Raw genomic sequence first — 18,672 nt, forward strand, 5'->3', positions numbered from 1 at the left:
GCACAAGTCATCAGTTACATTATTACATGATTTGCAAAATAACATGTACTTGGTTTTACCAGCATGTAGTACCAACTTCAGGTCAACCAAGGCTTTCTGCAAGGTAGTAAAAGCGTCGAAAGAGCTGCCGTAGGGGCAGTAGCGTATACAACAGTGTTATCTGCGTACAGATGAAAGTTACAGTTTTGTACAGATAGACCAATGCTGTTAATATAAATAGTGAAAAGAACTGGACCAAGAATCAAACCCTGTGGGACACCTTTTGTTATGTCTAGAAATACTGATTTAACGCCATCAGTAAGTACACAGTGTTCTGTCTTTTAAATAATTCTCAAACCAGCTACAAGCAGCCCGATCTAAGCCAATCAAAGAGAGTTTCTGAACAAGTAAGGTGTGATCCACAGTGTTGAATGCCTTGGACAGGTCAATGAAGAGGGCAGCACAGTGTTTCTTCGTATCTAAACAATTTATGACATCTTTTAAAACCATAGAAGTAGCAGAGATGGTACTATGACCTGGTCTGAACCCTGACTGTTTTACATTCAGAAAATATGTAGCAGTTAAAAGGGATCTAAGCTGAGTATTAATCAATGATTCCAGGATTTTTGCTAGGCAAGAGAGTTTGGAAATGGGACGATCATTATTTAGATCACTCGGGTCGCCACCTTTATGTAGAGGAAGCACATGGGCCGCCTTCCAAACTCTAGTGACAGTACTCAATATAATTGTCAAGTTAAAAATCTGTGTTAATGCTTCTGCAATCAATGGAGCAGAAAGCTGTGATAAGAAGGGATCAAACATATCAGCCCCAGTAGATGTTTTTACATTAATTATAAGTAGTTGTTCCAATACATCAGAAGGAGACAGTTGCTCCAGAGAGTAAAAGGATTCACTGGGGGTCGTCTGGTCCTCTATCAAGTCGACTAGCGGCTGGGAGATGGACGAGCAGATTACTGACTGACCCGGGTCTATTAAACCAAGATTTTTTTCAAACAAAAAAAAACGGCGGACATAAAACGCTGATTGAAAGCATGACCTATCTCATTTCTTCCAATAATGATGTCAGAGTTCCGTATAACTTGCTTGGGTAGGGAAGGAGAGGAATTTCCACGCTTTAGCGCCTTAACTGTTTTCCAAAATGTAGATGGATCACCAGCAGAGTCAGTGATAGAACTTAGGATGTAGCTTGATTTAGCCTTTTTTTACTAAGGACGTGCATTTATTTATCAGTTGCCTGAAAAGCTGCCAGTCCACAACAGCATCAGTTAGTCTAGCTTTGGCCCAGGCATGATTTCTTGTTCTAAAGATATCTGAAAGTTCTGTAGAAAACCAGGGATTGTATCTATTTTTCAGTCTATAGCATTTAAAAGGAGCGTGTTTATCTGCCAGTGATATAAAAATAGATGAGAAATGCTCAAGAGCTAATTCAGGATCAGGTATACACTTGATGGAGGAAAGTTCAGAAAAGTACAAGTCATGCATAAACGCTTGGGGAGAAATGTTTTTAAAATGTATCTTCCTAATAATACGGGGATCAGAATTATGCTGTCTAGTTTCTCTAATACAGGCTATAGGACAATTATCACTAAGGTCACTAGCAAACACACCAAAAGACATGTACTTATGGGGGTTATTAGTGAGAATTAAATCTAATGATGAGGGTCTATCTAGATTTTCCACATTTAACCGGGTGGGTTTTGTGATTAGCTGGGTTAGATTAAGATCAATACCAAATGTTCTTAAAGTTATCTGAGATAGGTGTCAGCCAGTCCAGGTTAAAGTCTTCCAAGACCACCAGAAAAAGTTTTAAATGCTCAGCTATGATAGTAGTCGCATCAACTAAAGCAGCAGGAGGCCTATACACTCCAGCAACAAATAAATGCACGTTTTGGCTCATGGTCACATCTAAAACCAGGATTTCACATTTCTGGGTTAGTGATATTAAGAGCACATGATGCTACAAAAGTGTATTTCACATACATGAGTGCGGGTTATATCCCAGTCAGTCTCTCAGAGCAGCCTTAAAATGGCCTTGTAACTCAGTCTTCTTTATAGAATCTTTTCTCTTTCCAAAAAGTGTCAAAGTTATCAATAAAGACAACATTGACAGAGTTACAATAGCTCTTTAGCCAGACCTGAAGTGATAGCAACCTACTGACTCTACCGTGTCCACGTCTCATCGTGGGTATGGACCCGATATAATGGGATGCTTGTTTAGGTATTTCAGTTTTGCAATTAGTTCCATGAAGTCACTTTTAAGCAGTTCAGAGCTGGCCAACTTAGTGTCATTAAATCCCACATGTACTATAACAGTATCTATGAGGGCATGCCAATGGATTAACCCAATCTCTTAAGGATTCTTCCAGATCTTAACCTTTGAATAAGGATAGAACGGGGTGACGTGCCATCGTAAGCAACATAATACAATTCAGTATTAAAAAAAGGACACAAAGCGAGTGGTAGAATTCAATCAGATCCTTGATGCATCATCTTACATGACATTACAAGGCTGGTAGTATAGTGTGGTTTGTGACAGGTCCTCTGGCTGGCTGGTTCTTGGTTCTCCTCCAGGGAACCTGATCCATCTGGAAGTTAGGTTTGTAATTTGGGATTAGTGAGAGTCGAGAGTTAGTGTTTGGACCTCCACTGGCCCTAAACCAAACCCAATAGGAACCATCAGGGCCACTAACAGAACTATAAGAATAGAAATAGAACAGAACTGAATCAGTTGTTCCACTCTGTTACCATTCTTAGGTTTATTCTGACTCATAACCAGGGAATAATTATGTATTTCATATATAGTGCATAATGTATTGTCTAACTAGGGCCATGGGTTTTTCCAGACCATGTGTCACCAGAGAAGGACATTCTCTGTCTAGGCAATGCTTTTTAACTGGTTTACTTCTCCTGCTCTGGAAAAACTCCTTTCCTATAGTATATCATCATACACGTGTCTCCAATGTGAAATGACAATCCAGATCATAAAATCACTGCCCACACCACCCTGTGTTAAGTAGTTTGTTTTATTGGCATCAGTGGTATAAAAAAAAAGCTAATAAATAAACTGCAGGAGGAAGGAGGGATCGGGTATAGAGGTTGTCTGCTGGCTGTGATACAGATTGAAACAGAAAGATAGAACGGTAGGTAAACCTGAAACAGTGCTGAAATCCAGACAGACATAATGTTGGTTGGTGCACAACATAAATACAATACATATTGGCCCAAAATAACAAAATGTAACAAAGGCAGAGTAAAATACTAAAATGAATAAAAACACAGTAATGAAAAGCAGGGTGCATTCAATAATTCAGAAACCAAGTGCTCATGGTGCGAAGGTTGGAGTAAATACATTGAAGTAAATAAATCCCTATTTGGTACTCCAAACAGAAAAACATGTCCAGGAGGATAATTCCCTTGGTTCAATGCCCTCATCAGTCCCTCAGTAGGGACAATATTGTCAACCATTTCCAGTGCACAGAATCCCTGATGTTTAAGGATCAACACACATTAAGAGGAGCAGGTAGACTACTAATATTAGCTCTGTGACAGTCTGTAAGAGTCTGCACTCTGATAGACTTTAGTTATGTACATTTTACTGCATTCATGTACAGCGTTTTACTTAAAGGAACACAGAGGTTATATGCCCTCCCTGTCCACTCAGCATATTACTAGTAGTACATTGAGGAGCTTTGCTAGAAGCCAATTAAAAGAAAACATCACATTTAAGATATTATCTCCTTTTCTTTCCAGATTCGAGTAGACACCTTTAGTCAAGCAACAGTGACCATCGTTTTTGGACCTTGTCTATACAATGAACGAACAGAAATATGGTTCAATACTCCATGGGCAGCTGAGGCATGGTGACATGATTAAAGATAGAAGCCCATGCGTCAGTCACACACAAACTATATTATCGCTGTAGCAGGAACACGTCAACAGGCTGTTAAGGCAGGCGAACGTACAGACACTCAATAAATACCATTAATGAAATGTTCAAAAGCGTGTATACTCATCATGCATTCACACACAAAAAAAAGTGATTTATTGCACATACAACCCCCCAAAAAAGAACACTAGCAAAATAATTGATAGTGCAACATGTCAAAATGCTAATGTTCTGCATCTAAACAAGCACACCCACTTAGCTAGCTGTTATCTGGATCTTGTCCAGATCCAGGAGAGATGGGACGACATGGGGAGAAAAGGGACCAGTGATAAACAGAGGTTTATTCTAGAGAAAGCAGAGTATGACTATGAAGGCCTAGTTGCATAGGGAAGACAGTCAACTCAAGGTAAAGCTTCAGTCGTTGAAAGTGTTGCACGATTAAAGCACAGTACCTCAAAAAGGACAAGAAACAGAGGAGAGAGAAAGGCAACGATGCAAAGAAAAATGTATATTATTACCCAGTATAGTTCAAGTAATGGAAACACACACACACACTCAACAAACTGCACACACACACACACTCAACTGCACGCACGCACGCACACACACTCAACCAAACTGCACACACACGCAAATGCTTCCACATACACACACACACACAATTTATATGGCTCCAGAGTGAGAGCACTGAGCCATAGCAGTAACGTCAGAGTGAGTCCCAGCTCCTGTGGGTTTGTGATGGCTTGGCTTGTGTAACAGAACTAAGCCATGCATGGTGTTTTCCCTGGACTGAAATTTGGGCCTCCTGTGGCTGAGGCCTGGAGATGTAGGGCTGACCTGAAGGAGCTTTTCCTACTGAATATACTGGACAGTCAATAACTCCACCAGCCTCTTGCCTCAGAGGACAGGACTAGTTGCCCTTATTTAACCAGGATTAAGTATACATGATACATGATTTGAAAATGACTATTACTCAATCTCATTCTAGTTTCATGTCGGTCTTGATCATCCGTGTCCTCCACTTGGACCCTTCTAGTAAATATGTCTAGATAAAGGGTTGACGGGTTAGAGCAGGGTTTCCCAAACTTGGTCCTGGTCCTGGCCCGCCCCCGGTGCACGTTTTGGTTTTTGCCCTAGCACTACACTGCTGATTCAAAGAACCAACTCATCATCAAACTTACATTATTTGAATCAGCTGGGTAGTGCTAGGGCAAAAACCAAGACGTGCACCCAGGGGTGCCCAAGGACCGAGTTTGGGAAACCCTGGGTTAGAAGGGTTCCAAATGGTAATAGGTGAGTTAAATAAGCAAACACACCCTTCAATACTGTGGCTACTAGCCTAGTCTGTGGCTTGACATCCTAATGAACATGCATAAATAGTGCAAAAACATGAAGGAGGGGGAGGAAGAGAGAGACTGAAGTGCAGAGACAGTGTGGGGACGGGGACGGGGGGACAGTATCCTAATGTAGACTTCAGATATATAGCGAGTTGCCACATCACACCAACTGAATCCACATATAGTCTGTACATACTGTATATAGTGACATCACACCAACTGGCACCAGCTGTCTTTCTCATAACCAGCTGTTGGGTCACCTGGTGTGTGTGTCTGTGTGGACAGGTCATCTCGTAAAACCTTCAGGTGGTGTGTTTGTGTGTGCGTGTGCCCAGAAAGTCAAAAGGACGCATCATAGTCTGTCTTCCTTTATTTAGTGTGTGTGTGTGTGTGTGTGTGTGTGTGTGTGTGTGTGTGTGTGTGTGTGTGTGTGTGTGTATGTAGCACTATGAAGATAGGGGACACACTCTTTTCACACCACTGATACAGCTACGAGACTTTTCCTAGCAGGTTAGGAGAGCATTTTCACAACCCTAACCGTAACCTAATTATTCTAACCGGCTATGTTAATTCCCCTAACCTGCTACGTAAGTTCTCCTAACCTGCTACGAAAAAGTCACTTCCTGTCAAGGGTTGGAACCAGTTCAGGGAACAGAACAAAATTATTTGCGGAACCGACAACAAAAATGAAAGCTATCTATACTGTTCCGGAACAGAACCGTTATTTTAAAAGCATGGTAACCAGTTAATAACGTTATTTTACGTTCCGGGCATTTTTTTCCAGTCCCACAAAAATCGTAACAAAGCGCCTTTGCAAAGCCCTCACTCTGTCACTCAGAAACTTATGTCGCGTTCACGTGCTAGTCGGAACTAGGAAACTCGAAAGTGTTCGACTTTCTAACTGGTTGAACGCGGCACCTGTATAACTACAACCATTTAGCAAGTCGGAAATGTTCAGAGTTCTGATTAGCATGTGAACGCGGCATTATTCCAGCGTCTTTGCCAGTGGGTGTGTGTGTAGGTTACCTGCCCCTCCCCTCTGAAGCATAGGTTAGTGTAGCTACTGACGGCATTACAAGCGTAATTCAGAAATTAGGGAGAGATGTTTAATTAGAGAAGAATGGATTTACTTTTTCAACGCTAGTTAAGGATACTATAGTTATCACGTTTCACAGTGGATTTATTAACTACAAAACAGTAAGACGTGTTTTGAATTCTAGTGCTGCTCTGCACACACAAGCTTGTTAGTTAGCTAGCTAGCTAACGTTTGCTCCGGTCCAACGTTAAACCAACTCGGAAGTTCAAAGAAATGTAAAGTTCCTCTAAAGAAGCACTCCTCCATAGGTATAATTCTGTGGGCCTAATTCAGATCATGCATGTCAAAAGATGCCCAAGCTTCCTCCATTCTCTCTCCTGATTAAACCATGCTCTTACGGCAAAATACTATTTGCTCTTAACGACTTTCCTATGCAGATTAAATGGCTTAACCGCTCCACAGCAAGCTGCTCTATCTGCACTGATTGGTGAAGTCATTTAATGCCGAGCTAAATGCAAAAAATATATATATTTCAGAGGTTTAAAAAGGAACAGAAAGGAAGGATATAAACCAGTTCTTTTGGGGTCGAACCGGTTCAGAACTTTATTTAGCTGGTCGGAACAGTGGAACGGAACAAAAAAAAATAATGGTTCTGTTCAGAACGGAATGATTGGAAAATAATTTTGGTTCCAACCCCTGCTTCCAGTCATAGCTGTATCAAAGTGACGTGAAAAGAGTGTTTCTCATGAAGATAGCAGAAAGCAGAGAGGCTAATAAGCAGAGCATTCTCCCAGGTGAGAGTGATGTCAGCTCAGAAAGCAGGTGTGTCTGCGAGAGCATGACTCTTAGTCATCAACACTTCTGTTACTGTGTATCCTGGCCGACTCTCACACACACACACTTCTATTGACTTTGGTGAGAGCAGCTCTGCTGTTTCTGTGTGTGTGTGTGTATCTCCGGAAGTATAGTGTGTGTGTGTGTGTGTGTGTGTGTGTGTGATCAAGTGTCCTGGTAGGGCATTGTGAAGCAGCCTGGTATATCGTCGTTAGGGCTCCAGAAGGACGAGGGTCTCGTGTGGTGGAGCTCTCTGCGGACGCAGCGTGGACACGGCTGGGCTTTCTGACGACACACTGCATGGAACACCGCTCCGCAGACAGCACATCTGGATCACACACACACACACAGCAGAGATACAAACATCAATACAACAAAAATCTGTAGTGAAAAAAGCATATTAGTTTGTAGGTTGGTCGATTTCACCGATATCAGAAATGTATGATTAATCAGAGGGAAAACACATCACTATAGTAAACATTTTGATAAACTTTAGTTTCCCTGGCCCTGTTCAGTTCAGCCCTGTCTGTCTGTAAGCATTAGCACCTGTTGCCACCCTGCCAGGTATCTATAGGACAGGACAGTATACTACACAGGTGGCTGTATCTCTCCATCCATCCATCCATCTGCTGAGCAATACATATGCATCTTTACGACATACAGTGCCTTCAGAAAGTATTCATACCCCTTGACTTATAGCCTGAATTCAAAGTGGATTAAATTGATTTATTTCTCACCCATCTACACACAATACCCCATAATGACAAAGTGCAAGTTTATTGAAAATGAAATACAGAAATATCTCATTTACATAAGTATTCACACCCCAGAGTCAATACATGTTAGAATCACCTTTGGCAGCGATTACAGTTGTGAATCTTTCTGGGTAAGTCTCTATGAGCTTTGCACACCTGTATTGTACAATATTTGCACATTATTCTTTTTAAAACTCTTCAAGCTCTGTCAAGTTGGTTGTTGATCATTGCTAGACAGCCATTTCAAGTCTTGCCATAGATTTTCAAGCCAATTTAAGCTAAAACTGTAACGCGGCAACTCAGGAACATTCAATGTTGTCTTGGTAAGTAACTCCAGTATATTTGGCCTTGTGTTTTAGGTTATTGTCCTACTGAAAGGTGGATTTGTCTCCCAGTGTCTGTTGGAAAGCAGACTGAACCAGGCTTTCCTCTAGGATTTTGCCTGTGCTTAGCTCTATTCCGTTTCTTTTTATCCTAAAAACCTCCCTAGTCCTTGCCGATGACAAGCATACCCATAACATGATGCAGCCACCACCATGCTTGAAAATATGAAGGGTGGTAACTGGTAGTGATGTGTTGTGTTTGCCACAAACACAATGCTTTGTATTCAGGACATAAAGTTCATTTATTTGCCAAATTTTATGCAGTTTTACTTTAGTGCCTTGTTGCAAACAGAATGCATGTATTGGAATATTTGTATTCTGTACAGTGTCATGACTTGCCCTCATGGGTTGAGGATCAAACATGCCGGCTAGGCAAAGGTTTGAACACCCCCTTTCCTGGGGGCCAGTTTTATGACCGGTCGTAAATACCGTGCAGACTTTCTCTTCCTTGCCATGAAGCATTGGGAGAAAGGACCCCTTTGTTAACAAAGGAAGTCTTCCCGCCAAGACTCCAACATCCAAAAGTGGATAATGAAACAATATTCCTACTTAAAATAATGTGGGAAATGGTCGGTAGGGACTTAAAGAACAATCATGTCAAATTCGTTACTATGTTGTAATGTCATTAAAGACGGTGGAACAACATAACTGTATCTCTGGGGGTGTACACTTCCCAGTTATGAGGTTTGCATCTAATTGTTGTATAAAACGAATGATTAAGTATAATAATACTTTTGTGAAGATAACAATGTGATTTTAGCATTCTAGATGAGATGATTGTTTTCCATATTGATTTGTTCTCAGTCAGTGGCCATGCCCAGATGAGCACAAACATGATGGAATGCCGCTTTTACCCCGAGTGCATAAAAAGCCTTGAAAAACATTTTAACACCAGAACAGGAAGCCCACGGCTTAAAATGGTTGACACTCTACAAGACCAGCAGATGTGAAGCTGAAGCTACACGTTACAAAATGGTTAGACCAGAAAGACCAGAAAATGAGAAACAGAAACGGAGAAACTCTCAACCTCTACACGAGGTGAAGAAGAAGACAACGCACTGGACCTTATCATCTCAGTCTGCAGCTGGCATGTATAGTCGTCTAGAGAACTTTCACTAAAGACACGAGGTGGGAAGGACAATCCCTCTCAGACAACCGCTCGTACACCTGAAGTAGCCATTCTAACCACTACTACGACCAGAAACTCTACCAAGGACATTGAGATCTCTGGTGGGCAAACCAGAGTCCTACATCATCAACTCAACTATCGAGGACAGCTACACGTAAATACATGTTGCATTTCTAATCCGAATTAGCGTTATTAGGGTGCATAAGTATTATGATTACTGTGAGCGTAGTCTCCAAAGTAACCACGATAGTTTGAATCTCTCTCTCCCTTCCACTCTGACCCTCCTTCTACCCAAGCATTCATGCTAATGTTAGTCCAGTCCACTAGGGACCTGTTTTCATTGTATTACGTTAGTAATCAATAACCTGTGTGTGTTTGTATTGTGTTATTATTTAGTTAGTTAGTAAATAAATAATTAAGCCAATTTGTGTATTGCTGATTCATCAATAAGGTTAGGGTTCTTGCAGGTTCAAGGATTATGCGACGTTCAGAATGAGACTGATAAGACGTAATTATTTAATAAGTGATTGTTATCGATATATCACAATTCTTCTAAGTTTAATTCGGGAGATGGTAACTCGCTAAACAACTTCTTCCGTGGTGCCCCAAATTCCTAAATTAGTTCATTGTTACATGATTAATTTAATTGAGTGACAATTAAACATAGTTAGGTGATTAGATAAATAACAGTCATACATTAAAGTAAGTCACGTCACGACAACAGGCTTCCTTCTTTTCACTCTGTCATTTAGGTTAGTATTGTGGAGTAACTACAATGTTGTTGATCCATCCTCAGTTTTCTCCTATCACAACCATTCAACTCTGTAACTGTTTTAAAGTCACCATTGGCCTCATGGTGAAATCCTTGAGCAGTTTCCTTCCGCTCTGGCAACTGAGTTAGGAAGGATGCCTGTATATTTGTAGTGACTGGGTGTATTGATACACTATCCAAAGTGTAATTCATAACATCATCATGCTCAAAGGGATATTCAATGTCCTTTTTTTTTTTTCCCATCTAACAATAGGTGCCCTTCTTCGCGAGGCATTGGAAAACCTCCCTGGTCTTTGTGGCTGAATCTGTGTTTTAAATTCACTGCTCAACTGATGGACCTTACAGATAATTGTATGTGTGGGGTACAGAGATGAGGTAGGCATTCAGAAATCATGTTGAACACTATTATTGCACACATGCCATAACAAAGGTCTTGAATACTCATTGACATTTCAGCTTTTAATTGTTTTGTTTTTTTATTCAAAAAACCTAATTCCACTTTGACATGGGGTATTGTGCGTAGGCCAGTGACACAAAATCTCAATTTAATAAATTTTAAATTCAGGCTGTAAGACAACATAATGTGGAAAAAGTCAAGTCCTGTGAATCCTTTCTGAAGGCACTAAGTATCTTAATGACTAGAAGAAAAGAGGAGATCAGCCTTGTTTTGCATGCATCCTAAAACTTATGGAACATAGAACGGTGAAAGCTGTGCCTGAAAAGAACAACCTTTGGAGTGACATTTTGAAAGCTCAAAAGAGACTATGAATTGGAATACACAGTGTTGTAGAACATGATTATGGAATGCTTCAGACTCAACATATCTATAGCATTGGCTATGACACTTGCACCAAAATGGGGCACCAGTCCAATAGAATCCAATTCTGCACCTCTTGATGGTTAACAGCATATATATAGCGGCCAAACAGACTGAGTGTTCAAGGTTATGTTATGAATGGGGTGGTAAAGCTGATGCAACCAGACCGGGAGAGGAGCAGGTCAAAGTCTCTCCCAGGACTAGGCTGTTACCCTTACTGCAGTAGAACTGGTGTACTATCAGTTAACGTGATACTTCCTTGCCAAGGCCAATAAACCCTGGTCAAGTAAAAGTTGAGGTGTGCCAGCCAGCCTGATAGTGAAGGGTGTGTGTACAGTACTGATCAGAGTGTGGGTGTGCCGAACACTGCAATGAAATCATTAGCTCTAGTCTACAGTATCTAGTAAAGAATGAATGAATGTTTCTGTGGGTTGTGATATCTTTATATTAGTATATGTATAGAATATATTCACTTGGCCTCCCGAGTGGTGCAGCGGTCTAAGACACTGCATCGTAGTGCTTGAGGCGTCACTAAAGACCCGGGTTCGATCCCAGGCTGTGTCGCAGCCGGCCACGACCGGAAAAGACTTGGCCCAGCGTCGTTAGGGGAGGGTTTGGCTGGCCGGGATGTCCTTGTCCCATCGCGCTCTAGCGACTCCTTGCGGCGGGCCGGGCGCATGCACGCTGACTTCTGTCGCCAGCTGTACGGTGTTTCCTCCGACACATTGGTGCGTCTGGCTTCCGGGTTAAGCGAGCAGTGTGTCAAGAAGCAGCGCGGCTTGGCAGGGTCGTGTTTCAGAGGATGCATGGCTCTCGACCTTCACCTCTCCCGAGTCTGTACGGGAGTTGCAGCGATGGGACAAGACTGTAACTACCAATTGGATACCACGAAATTGGGGAGGAAAAGGGGTAAAAGTACCACAAACCGCTCAGGAAGGAGACGCGTTCTGTCTCCTAGAGATGAACGTACTTTGGTGCGAAAAGAGCAAATCAATCCCAGAACAACAGCAAAGGACCTTGTGAAGATGCTGGAGGAAACAGGTACAGAAGTATCTATATCCACAGTAAAACGAGTCCTATATCGACATAACCTGAAAGGCCGCTCAGCAAGGAAGAAGCCACTGCTCCAAAACCGCCATAAAAAAGCCAGACTATGGTTTGCAACTGCACATGGGGACAAAGATCGTACTTTTTGGAGAAATGTCCTCTGGTCTGATTAAACAGAAATATAACTGTTTGGCCATAATGATCATCGTTATGCTTGGAGGAAAAAGGGGGTAGCTTGCAAGCCGAAGAACACCATCCCAACCGTGAAACACGGGGTGGCAGCATCATGCTGTGGGGGTGCTTTGCTGCAGGAGGGACTGGTGCACTTCACAAAATAGATTGCATCATGAGGATTGCAATGTGGATATATTGAAGCAACATCTCAAGACATCAGTCAGGAAGTTCAAGCTTGGTCGCAAATGGGTCTTCCAAATGGACAATGACCCCAAGCATACATCCAAAGTTGTGGCAAAATGGCTTAAGGACAACAAAGTCAAGGTATTGGAGTGGCCATCACAAAGCCCTGACCTCAATCCTATAGAAGATTTGTGGGCAGAACTGAAAAAAGCGTTTGCGAGCAAGGAGGCCTACAAACCTAACTCAGTTACACCAGCTCTGTCAGGAGGATTAAATGTCAGGAATTGTGAAAAACTGAGTTTAAATGTATTTGGCTAAGGTGTATGTAAACTTCCGACTTCAACTGTATAACTCACATTTCTATATGAATTTGATCGGGTCGCCCAAAAAAGTTACATATTGCAGCTTTAAGGTTAGGATTGTGGGATATTGGGCTGATCCTAGATCTGTGCATACAAGGGACTCACCTCTTAGTAGCGCTCTCCTGGAAGGGGTAGATGACCTGTCCGTTCTGACACATCTCACAGATGAAACCCTTCTCTCTGCACTGGCTGCAGCTGTAGACGTGGGAACTGGCAAACTTAATAACCTTGGAGAGGAAGGGAGCCAGCTTCCCATCTATCACCTGTAGAGAGAGAGAGGGAGGGGAAAAAATATATTAACATAATTTTCCTAATTCCATGTTATAGAATAAAAATGCATCATTTTCTAAATCAACCATTCCATTTCCCCATCTACAAGAATTCACTGCAGTCATATATTCTACTATAGAGAGAGAAGAAGACAGGAGAATTTTCCCTGAGAGGACAAACACTTTTGATACAGGTCCCAACGGGAGCCACTGCAACGCAGCGCAAAGACGAGATGGACAAGAGTTCGTCAGGAATTAACATCAAAACTAATAAAGACCCTGGGAGAAAGAACTGGAGGCTGGAGTGGCCTGGGAAGGGGGGGGGGGGGGGTAACCGAGGGGGAAGTCCTTTTTTTGAGGGGCCGGTTTAGTAAAAAAAATGATATGTGAATGCCATTTACTGCGCCGGGGGGCGCGTAGTTAAAAACCAGCAGGGCCTTTGATTCTTGGGGGCCTGGTAGAGAGAGCATTGTGGCCCCTTTGAATGGGTCTGGGGAAGGGAAGGGGCCCGGCCTGAGTGGACCTCCAGAGAACACTGAGGGAGGCTGAGACAAGTGGCTACACCTGGCAGCGCCCCGGCTGCACCAATTAAAGGGCCTGCCAGGCATTCATCAGCCTGGAGGAGAGAAGAGAAGGAGAAACGAGGAGAGAGAGAGGGAAGGAGAGGGTGAAGGAGGATGGGGCAGGGAGGGGGACTGAAGGAGAAAGGAGAGGAGACCACCCCAACCCCCACTCCTACACACGCATGCACAGGCATACGCACACACACACACTGGAGATGGATGACTGAAAAGGTGCTCTGCAGGGGAGGGGGAGGTTATGTCTGTATGGTTTGGACAGAGAATGACAGATTACATAATGTAATACTAACTGGTCAACAACAGCTCCTGACTAACTACTTAGAGCAGGGTTTCCCAACTGGCGGCACGCGGGCCGAATTTGGCCAGTGGGTGATTTTATTTGGCCCCCAAAGTTCTGAGCAAAACAATTAATAATACAAAAAAATACAAATAATGTTGGACATAAAGACTGTAACAACATTTTGGAAATGTGTTAATAGAGAGATATGTGATCGCATACAAATGTAAGCAAAGTTTGAAATTATTATGTTTTAGTCAAATAATATGTCTGTTTGGGCTTCTTGAGGTCAATTTGCAGTCTACAAATTATTTGTAATTATGTTCCGGCCCCCTGACCATCCGCTCAAGAAAAAAATCGTCCTGCGCTGTTCTGAAAGGCCCCAGAGTCTGCAACACCACTAAGCAAGGGGCACCACCAAGCAAGCGGCACCATGAAGACCAAGGAGCTCTCCAAACAGTTCAGGGACAAAGTTGTGGAGAAGTACAAATCAGGGTTGGGCTACAAAAAAATATCAGAAACTTTGAACATCCCACGGAGCACCATTAAATTATTAAAAAATGGAAAGAATATGGCACCACCAATAAATTAAAACAAATTGGTCATTTAGCAGACGCTCTTATCCAGAGCGACTTACAGGAGCAATTAGGGTGAAGTGCCTTGCTCAAGGGCACATCGACAGATTTTTCACCTAGTCGGCTCGGGGATTAGAACCAGCGACCTTTCGGTTACTGGCACAACGCTCTTAACCACTAAGCTACCTGCCGCCCCTCCACAACAAACCTGCCAAGAGAGGGCCGCCCACCAAAACTCACGGACCAGGCAAGGAGGGCATTAATCAGAGAGGCAACAAAGAGACCAAAGATAAGATATGGGGCGGCAGGTAGCTTAGTGGTTAAGAGCGTTGTGCCAGTAACCGAAATGTCGCTGGTTCTAATCCCCGAGCCAACTAGGTGAAAAATCTGTCGATGTGCCCTTGAGCAAGGCACTTAACCCTAATTGCTCCTGTAAGTCGCTCTGGATAAGAGCGTCTGCTAAAATGACTAAAATGTTTTTTTAAATAACCCTGAAGGAGCTGCAAAGCTCCACAGCGGAGATTGGAGTATCTGTCCATAGGACCACTTTAAGCCGTACACTTCACAGAGCTAGGCTTTACGGAAGAGGGGCCAGAAAAAAGCCATTGCTTAAAGAAAAAAGTAAGCAAACACGTTTGGTGTTTGCCAAAAGGCACCCCAAACAAATGGAAGAAGGTACTCTGGTCAGATGAGACTAAAATTGAGCTTTTGGCCATCAAGGAAAACGCTATGTCTGGTGCAAACCCAACACCTCTCATCACCCCGAGAACACCATCCCCACAGTGAAGCATGATGGTGGCAGCATCATGCTGTGGGGATGTTTTTCATCGGCAGGGACTGGGAAACTGGTCAGAATTGAAGGAATGATGGATGGCGCTAAATACAGGGAAATTATTGAGGGAAACCTGTTTCAGTCTTCCAGAGATTTGAGACTGGGACGGAGGTTCACCTTCCAGCAGGACAATGACCCTAAGCATACTGCTAAAGCAGCACTTGAGTGGTTTAAGGGGAAACATTTAAACGTCTTGGAATGGCCTAGTCAAAGCCAAGACCTCAATCCAATTGAGAATCTGTGGTATGACTTAAAGATTGCTGTACACCAGCGGAACCCATCCAACTTGAAGGAGCTGGAGCAGTTTTGCCTTGAAGAATGGGCAAAAATCCCAGTGGCTAGATGTGCCTAGCTCATAGAGACATACCCGAAGAGACTTGCAGCTGTAATTGCTGCAAAAGGTGGCTCTACAAAGTATTGACTTTGTGGGGGTGAATAGTTATGAACGCTCAAGTTTTCTGTTTTTTTGTTTTATTTCTTGTTTGTTTTCACAAACAAATATATTTTGCATCTTCAAAGTGGTAGGCATGTTGTGTAAATCAAATGATACAAACCCCCCAACAAATCCATTTTAATTCCAGGTTGTAAGGCAACAAAATAGGAAAAATTCCAAGGGGGGTGTTTACTTTCGCAAGCCACTGTATGCCACCCCTGATCAATGCTGACACCAGGGGTAATTAAGACACTCCATTTAGCTGAGCTGAATGAAACGACTGGCACCACACCACTCTGTGTTCTGACTGTGACTGATGCTCAGTGGACAGGGAGAGAGGGAGATTAAGGGAAACTGAGGGAGGGAGAGAGAAGGAGAGAGTGGCAGATGGAGAGAGCGAGGAAGAGGTAGAATAAGTAAGAGAGATGGAGAGAGTTGGAATTAAAGGAAGGGAAAGAAATGGCAGGAGAGGTATGAATGAATGGATGGGATGCTTTCGATGGCAGTAGCCCTAGGTTTTCCTTTCTTTGCCAACCAGGTGGATACATTCTCCTCAGAGAAGTGACCCTCCACCCAGAGCTGGTCTGAGGAAGGGAAGGGGTGCAGAGCAGAGCAGAGCAGAGCAGAGAGGGGCCACCGTTCGTTTGTCCTGCCTACAGCTGTCTTCCTTCACTGCAGTGTCATTGTGACCCCCCCCCAACCCAACCCAACCCAACCCAACCCAACCAAATCCTCCTCATCCCTCACCCCTCATAAACTCACACCCCTCTGGCCCTGTCCCGTGCGGGGGGCTTTGTGGTCCAAACGGCTTAATCCCCTAAAACCTCTATTTAACACCCGCTACTTTATCCCTCTTCAGTGATCCCCTGATGAAGGCCCGGGCCTCCATTAGTAACGCTCAGAAAGCCACCCGGATTACACACATAAAGACAGGGTGAGCTCTGTTTGGATAACACCCTCCCTGCCACCCCACTCACCAAACAGGATTACCACCAGCCCCAGTGTGCAGAGAGTGTGTGTGTGAGTGAGAGATAGAGTTAGAATGTCTGTGTGTGGTATGGGAAAGAGAGGTAGTCGTGTTTTAGATTTTTCTTTAAAGCAGAAATACGTGCAACTTTGTGAGTTTAAAATCAACATCTTCCAGTTTACCAACAGCTCTCAAGATGACCAACATGCCCCTAACCCAGTGACAGTGTAAGGGCCTGTGTCTATGCCTGCAGGATGTCTATGTGAAAGTGTTTGTGTCTCTACTAGAGAGTCCTTGAGTCTACGTCAGTGTGGCTACTACATGCCAGGGTGTCAGTGTGGGAATCTGCATCCCTGCACGTAAGTGCGTGTCACCGTGGCCACTGGGCCAGTCTGGGCCGGGTCCCTCAATGCCCTTTTGTCCCCTCCAGTTGTTTGTAGGTCGTTGGCAGGACCAGCGCTGCTGCCACGGCACACAATACAATTAGCATTTACATGGCAGTGCTCAGTCCTCCACAACAAGCCCATCTCTGCACTACCTTACAACAGGAAAAACAGAAACGTTTCAATGCAGCAACAAAAGGGCCAGTAGCCAAACTAGTCCAGCCTCTGGGCAGGCCCTGGGCAAACAAATACGGCAAACAGTACGATGCTTTAAAGACAGAAAGGCTGCTCTTAATAGGAGGCATTTGTTGGGATTTCAATAGCAAAGAGCCAAGTGCACTACTGCTTTCCATGAAGGACTGGGTCTAGTCTATAACTAGCCAGGGAGAGACTGTCTTTATTGAACCTCACTGTGAAACAATAAAAGCCAGGTTTGATGAACAAGCTTTGATTATTCAGGAGAAATAAAAGAAACAGCTTGTTAATATGGAAAGCCAATTAGCTATAAAGAGAGAGAGGGGAGGGGGAGAAAAAGAGAGATACAGAGAGAAGAGAGAGAAAGAGAGAGTGAGATGAATAGAGAGAGAGAGAGCGAGAGAGAGAGAGAGAGAGTGAGAGGGAAGGGTTGACAGAGAGAGAGAGAGAGAGAGAGAGAGAGAGAGAGAGAGAGAGAGAGGGAAGGGTTGACAGAGAGAGAGAGAGAGAGAGAGAGAGAGAGAGAGAGAGAGAGAGGGAAGGGTTGACAGAGCGAGAGAGAGAGAGAGAGAGAGAGAGGGAAGGGTTGACAGAGAGAGAGAGAGAGAGAGAGAGAGAGAGAGAGAGAGAGAGAGAGAGAGAGAGAGAGAGAGAGAGAGAGATGGATGGATGGATAGAGAGAGGGGGAGTGGGAGAAGAGTGTCAAGCCAGGGGATGTAGGGAAGAATGGTGGACTATCACACTTTTGTTTTTCTGCCTGTTGATTCTGAATGTGTGTAATTAGTGAGCGGGCCAGGGGGAGAGGGGAACATGAAGGGGAGAGGGAGAGAGGTTGGGTGGTGCAGAGGGGGCTAGGTGGGAAAGATGGGGAGAGGAGTAGTGTGGAACAACTCCAGGCTGTAGGGGGAGGGGGATCAGAGAGAGAGAGAGAGAGAGGCAAGAGAGTACCCCAAACCAAAATAACCCTCATCCCAATAACAGTTATTCATGCCTCCATAACACAGCCTAGAAACTGCTAGTGAGATAGCTGAGGGAAACTCTTCCCACATCCCCACTGTAACTGGCAAAGGAGAATTTGTCCTCTGACTGTGAGCTCTTCTCTCAGCGCCTGGTGCTGCTAGCAGGTTGAGGTGTCAGAGACAGAGCACCTCTTCACTGGGGGAGACTGCTTTAGCTCCACAGGTCTGTCTGAGGCCGAGGAGAGACAGACGCTGGTCCTAGCAGCCATGCATTGTCCTGACACGTGTACACATTTATAAACTGGGTGGTTCGATCCCTGAATGCTGATTGGCTGAAAGCCATGGTATATCAGACCGTATTTACATTTACATTTAAATAATTTAGCAGACGCTCTTATCCAGAGCGACTTACAGTTTAGTCACATTATTATTATACTTTTTTTTTTTTTTTTTTTTTTTTTTTTTTTTCATACCCCCTGTGGGAAT

General features: G+C 43.6%; 1 protein-coding gene across 1 annotated transcript in view; it reads right to left on the minus strand.

Annotated features, from left to right (window-relative positions):
• Positions 1–5,031: 5,031 nt before the first annotated feature.
• The window catches only part of LOC311129758 (pleckstrin homology domain-containing family M member 3-like), a 66,161-nt gene continuing 52,520 nt past the window's right edge, over positions 5,032–18,672 (minus strand). Inside the window, exons 8-9 of the mRNA XM_084162186.1 lie at positions 12,821–12,978; positions 5,032–7,421 (exon numbers count right to left, since the gene is read on the minus strand). Coding sequence (XP_084018312.1) covers positions 7,259–7,421; positions 12,821–12,978 — 321 coding nt within the window. The 3' untranslated portion in view covers positions 5,032–7,258. The remainder of the gene's footprint in view (positions 7,422–12,820; positions 12,979–18,672) is intronic.

This window comes from Coregonus lavaretus (genome assembly GCF_964263955.1).
Source record: "Coregonus lavaretus genome assembly, chromosome: 5".
In the NCBI taxonomy this organism is placed as follows: domain Eukaryota; kingdom Metazoa; phylum Chordata; class Actinopteri; order Salmoniformes; family Salmonidae; genus Coregonus; species Coregonus lavaretus.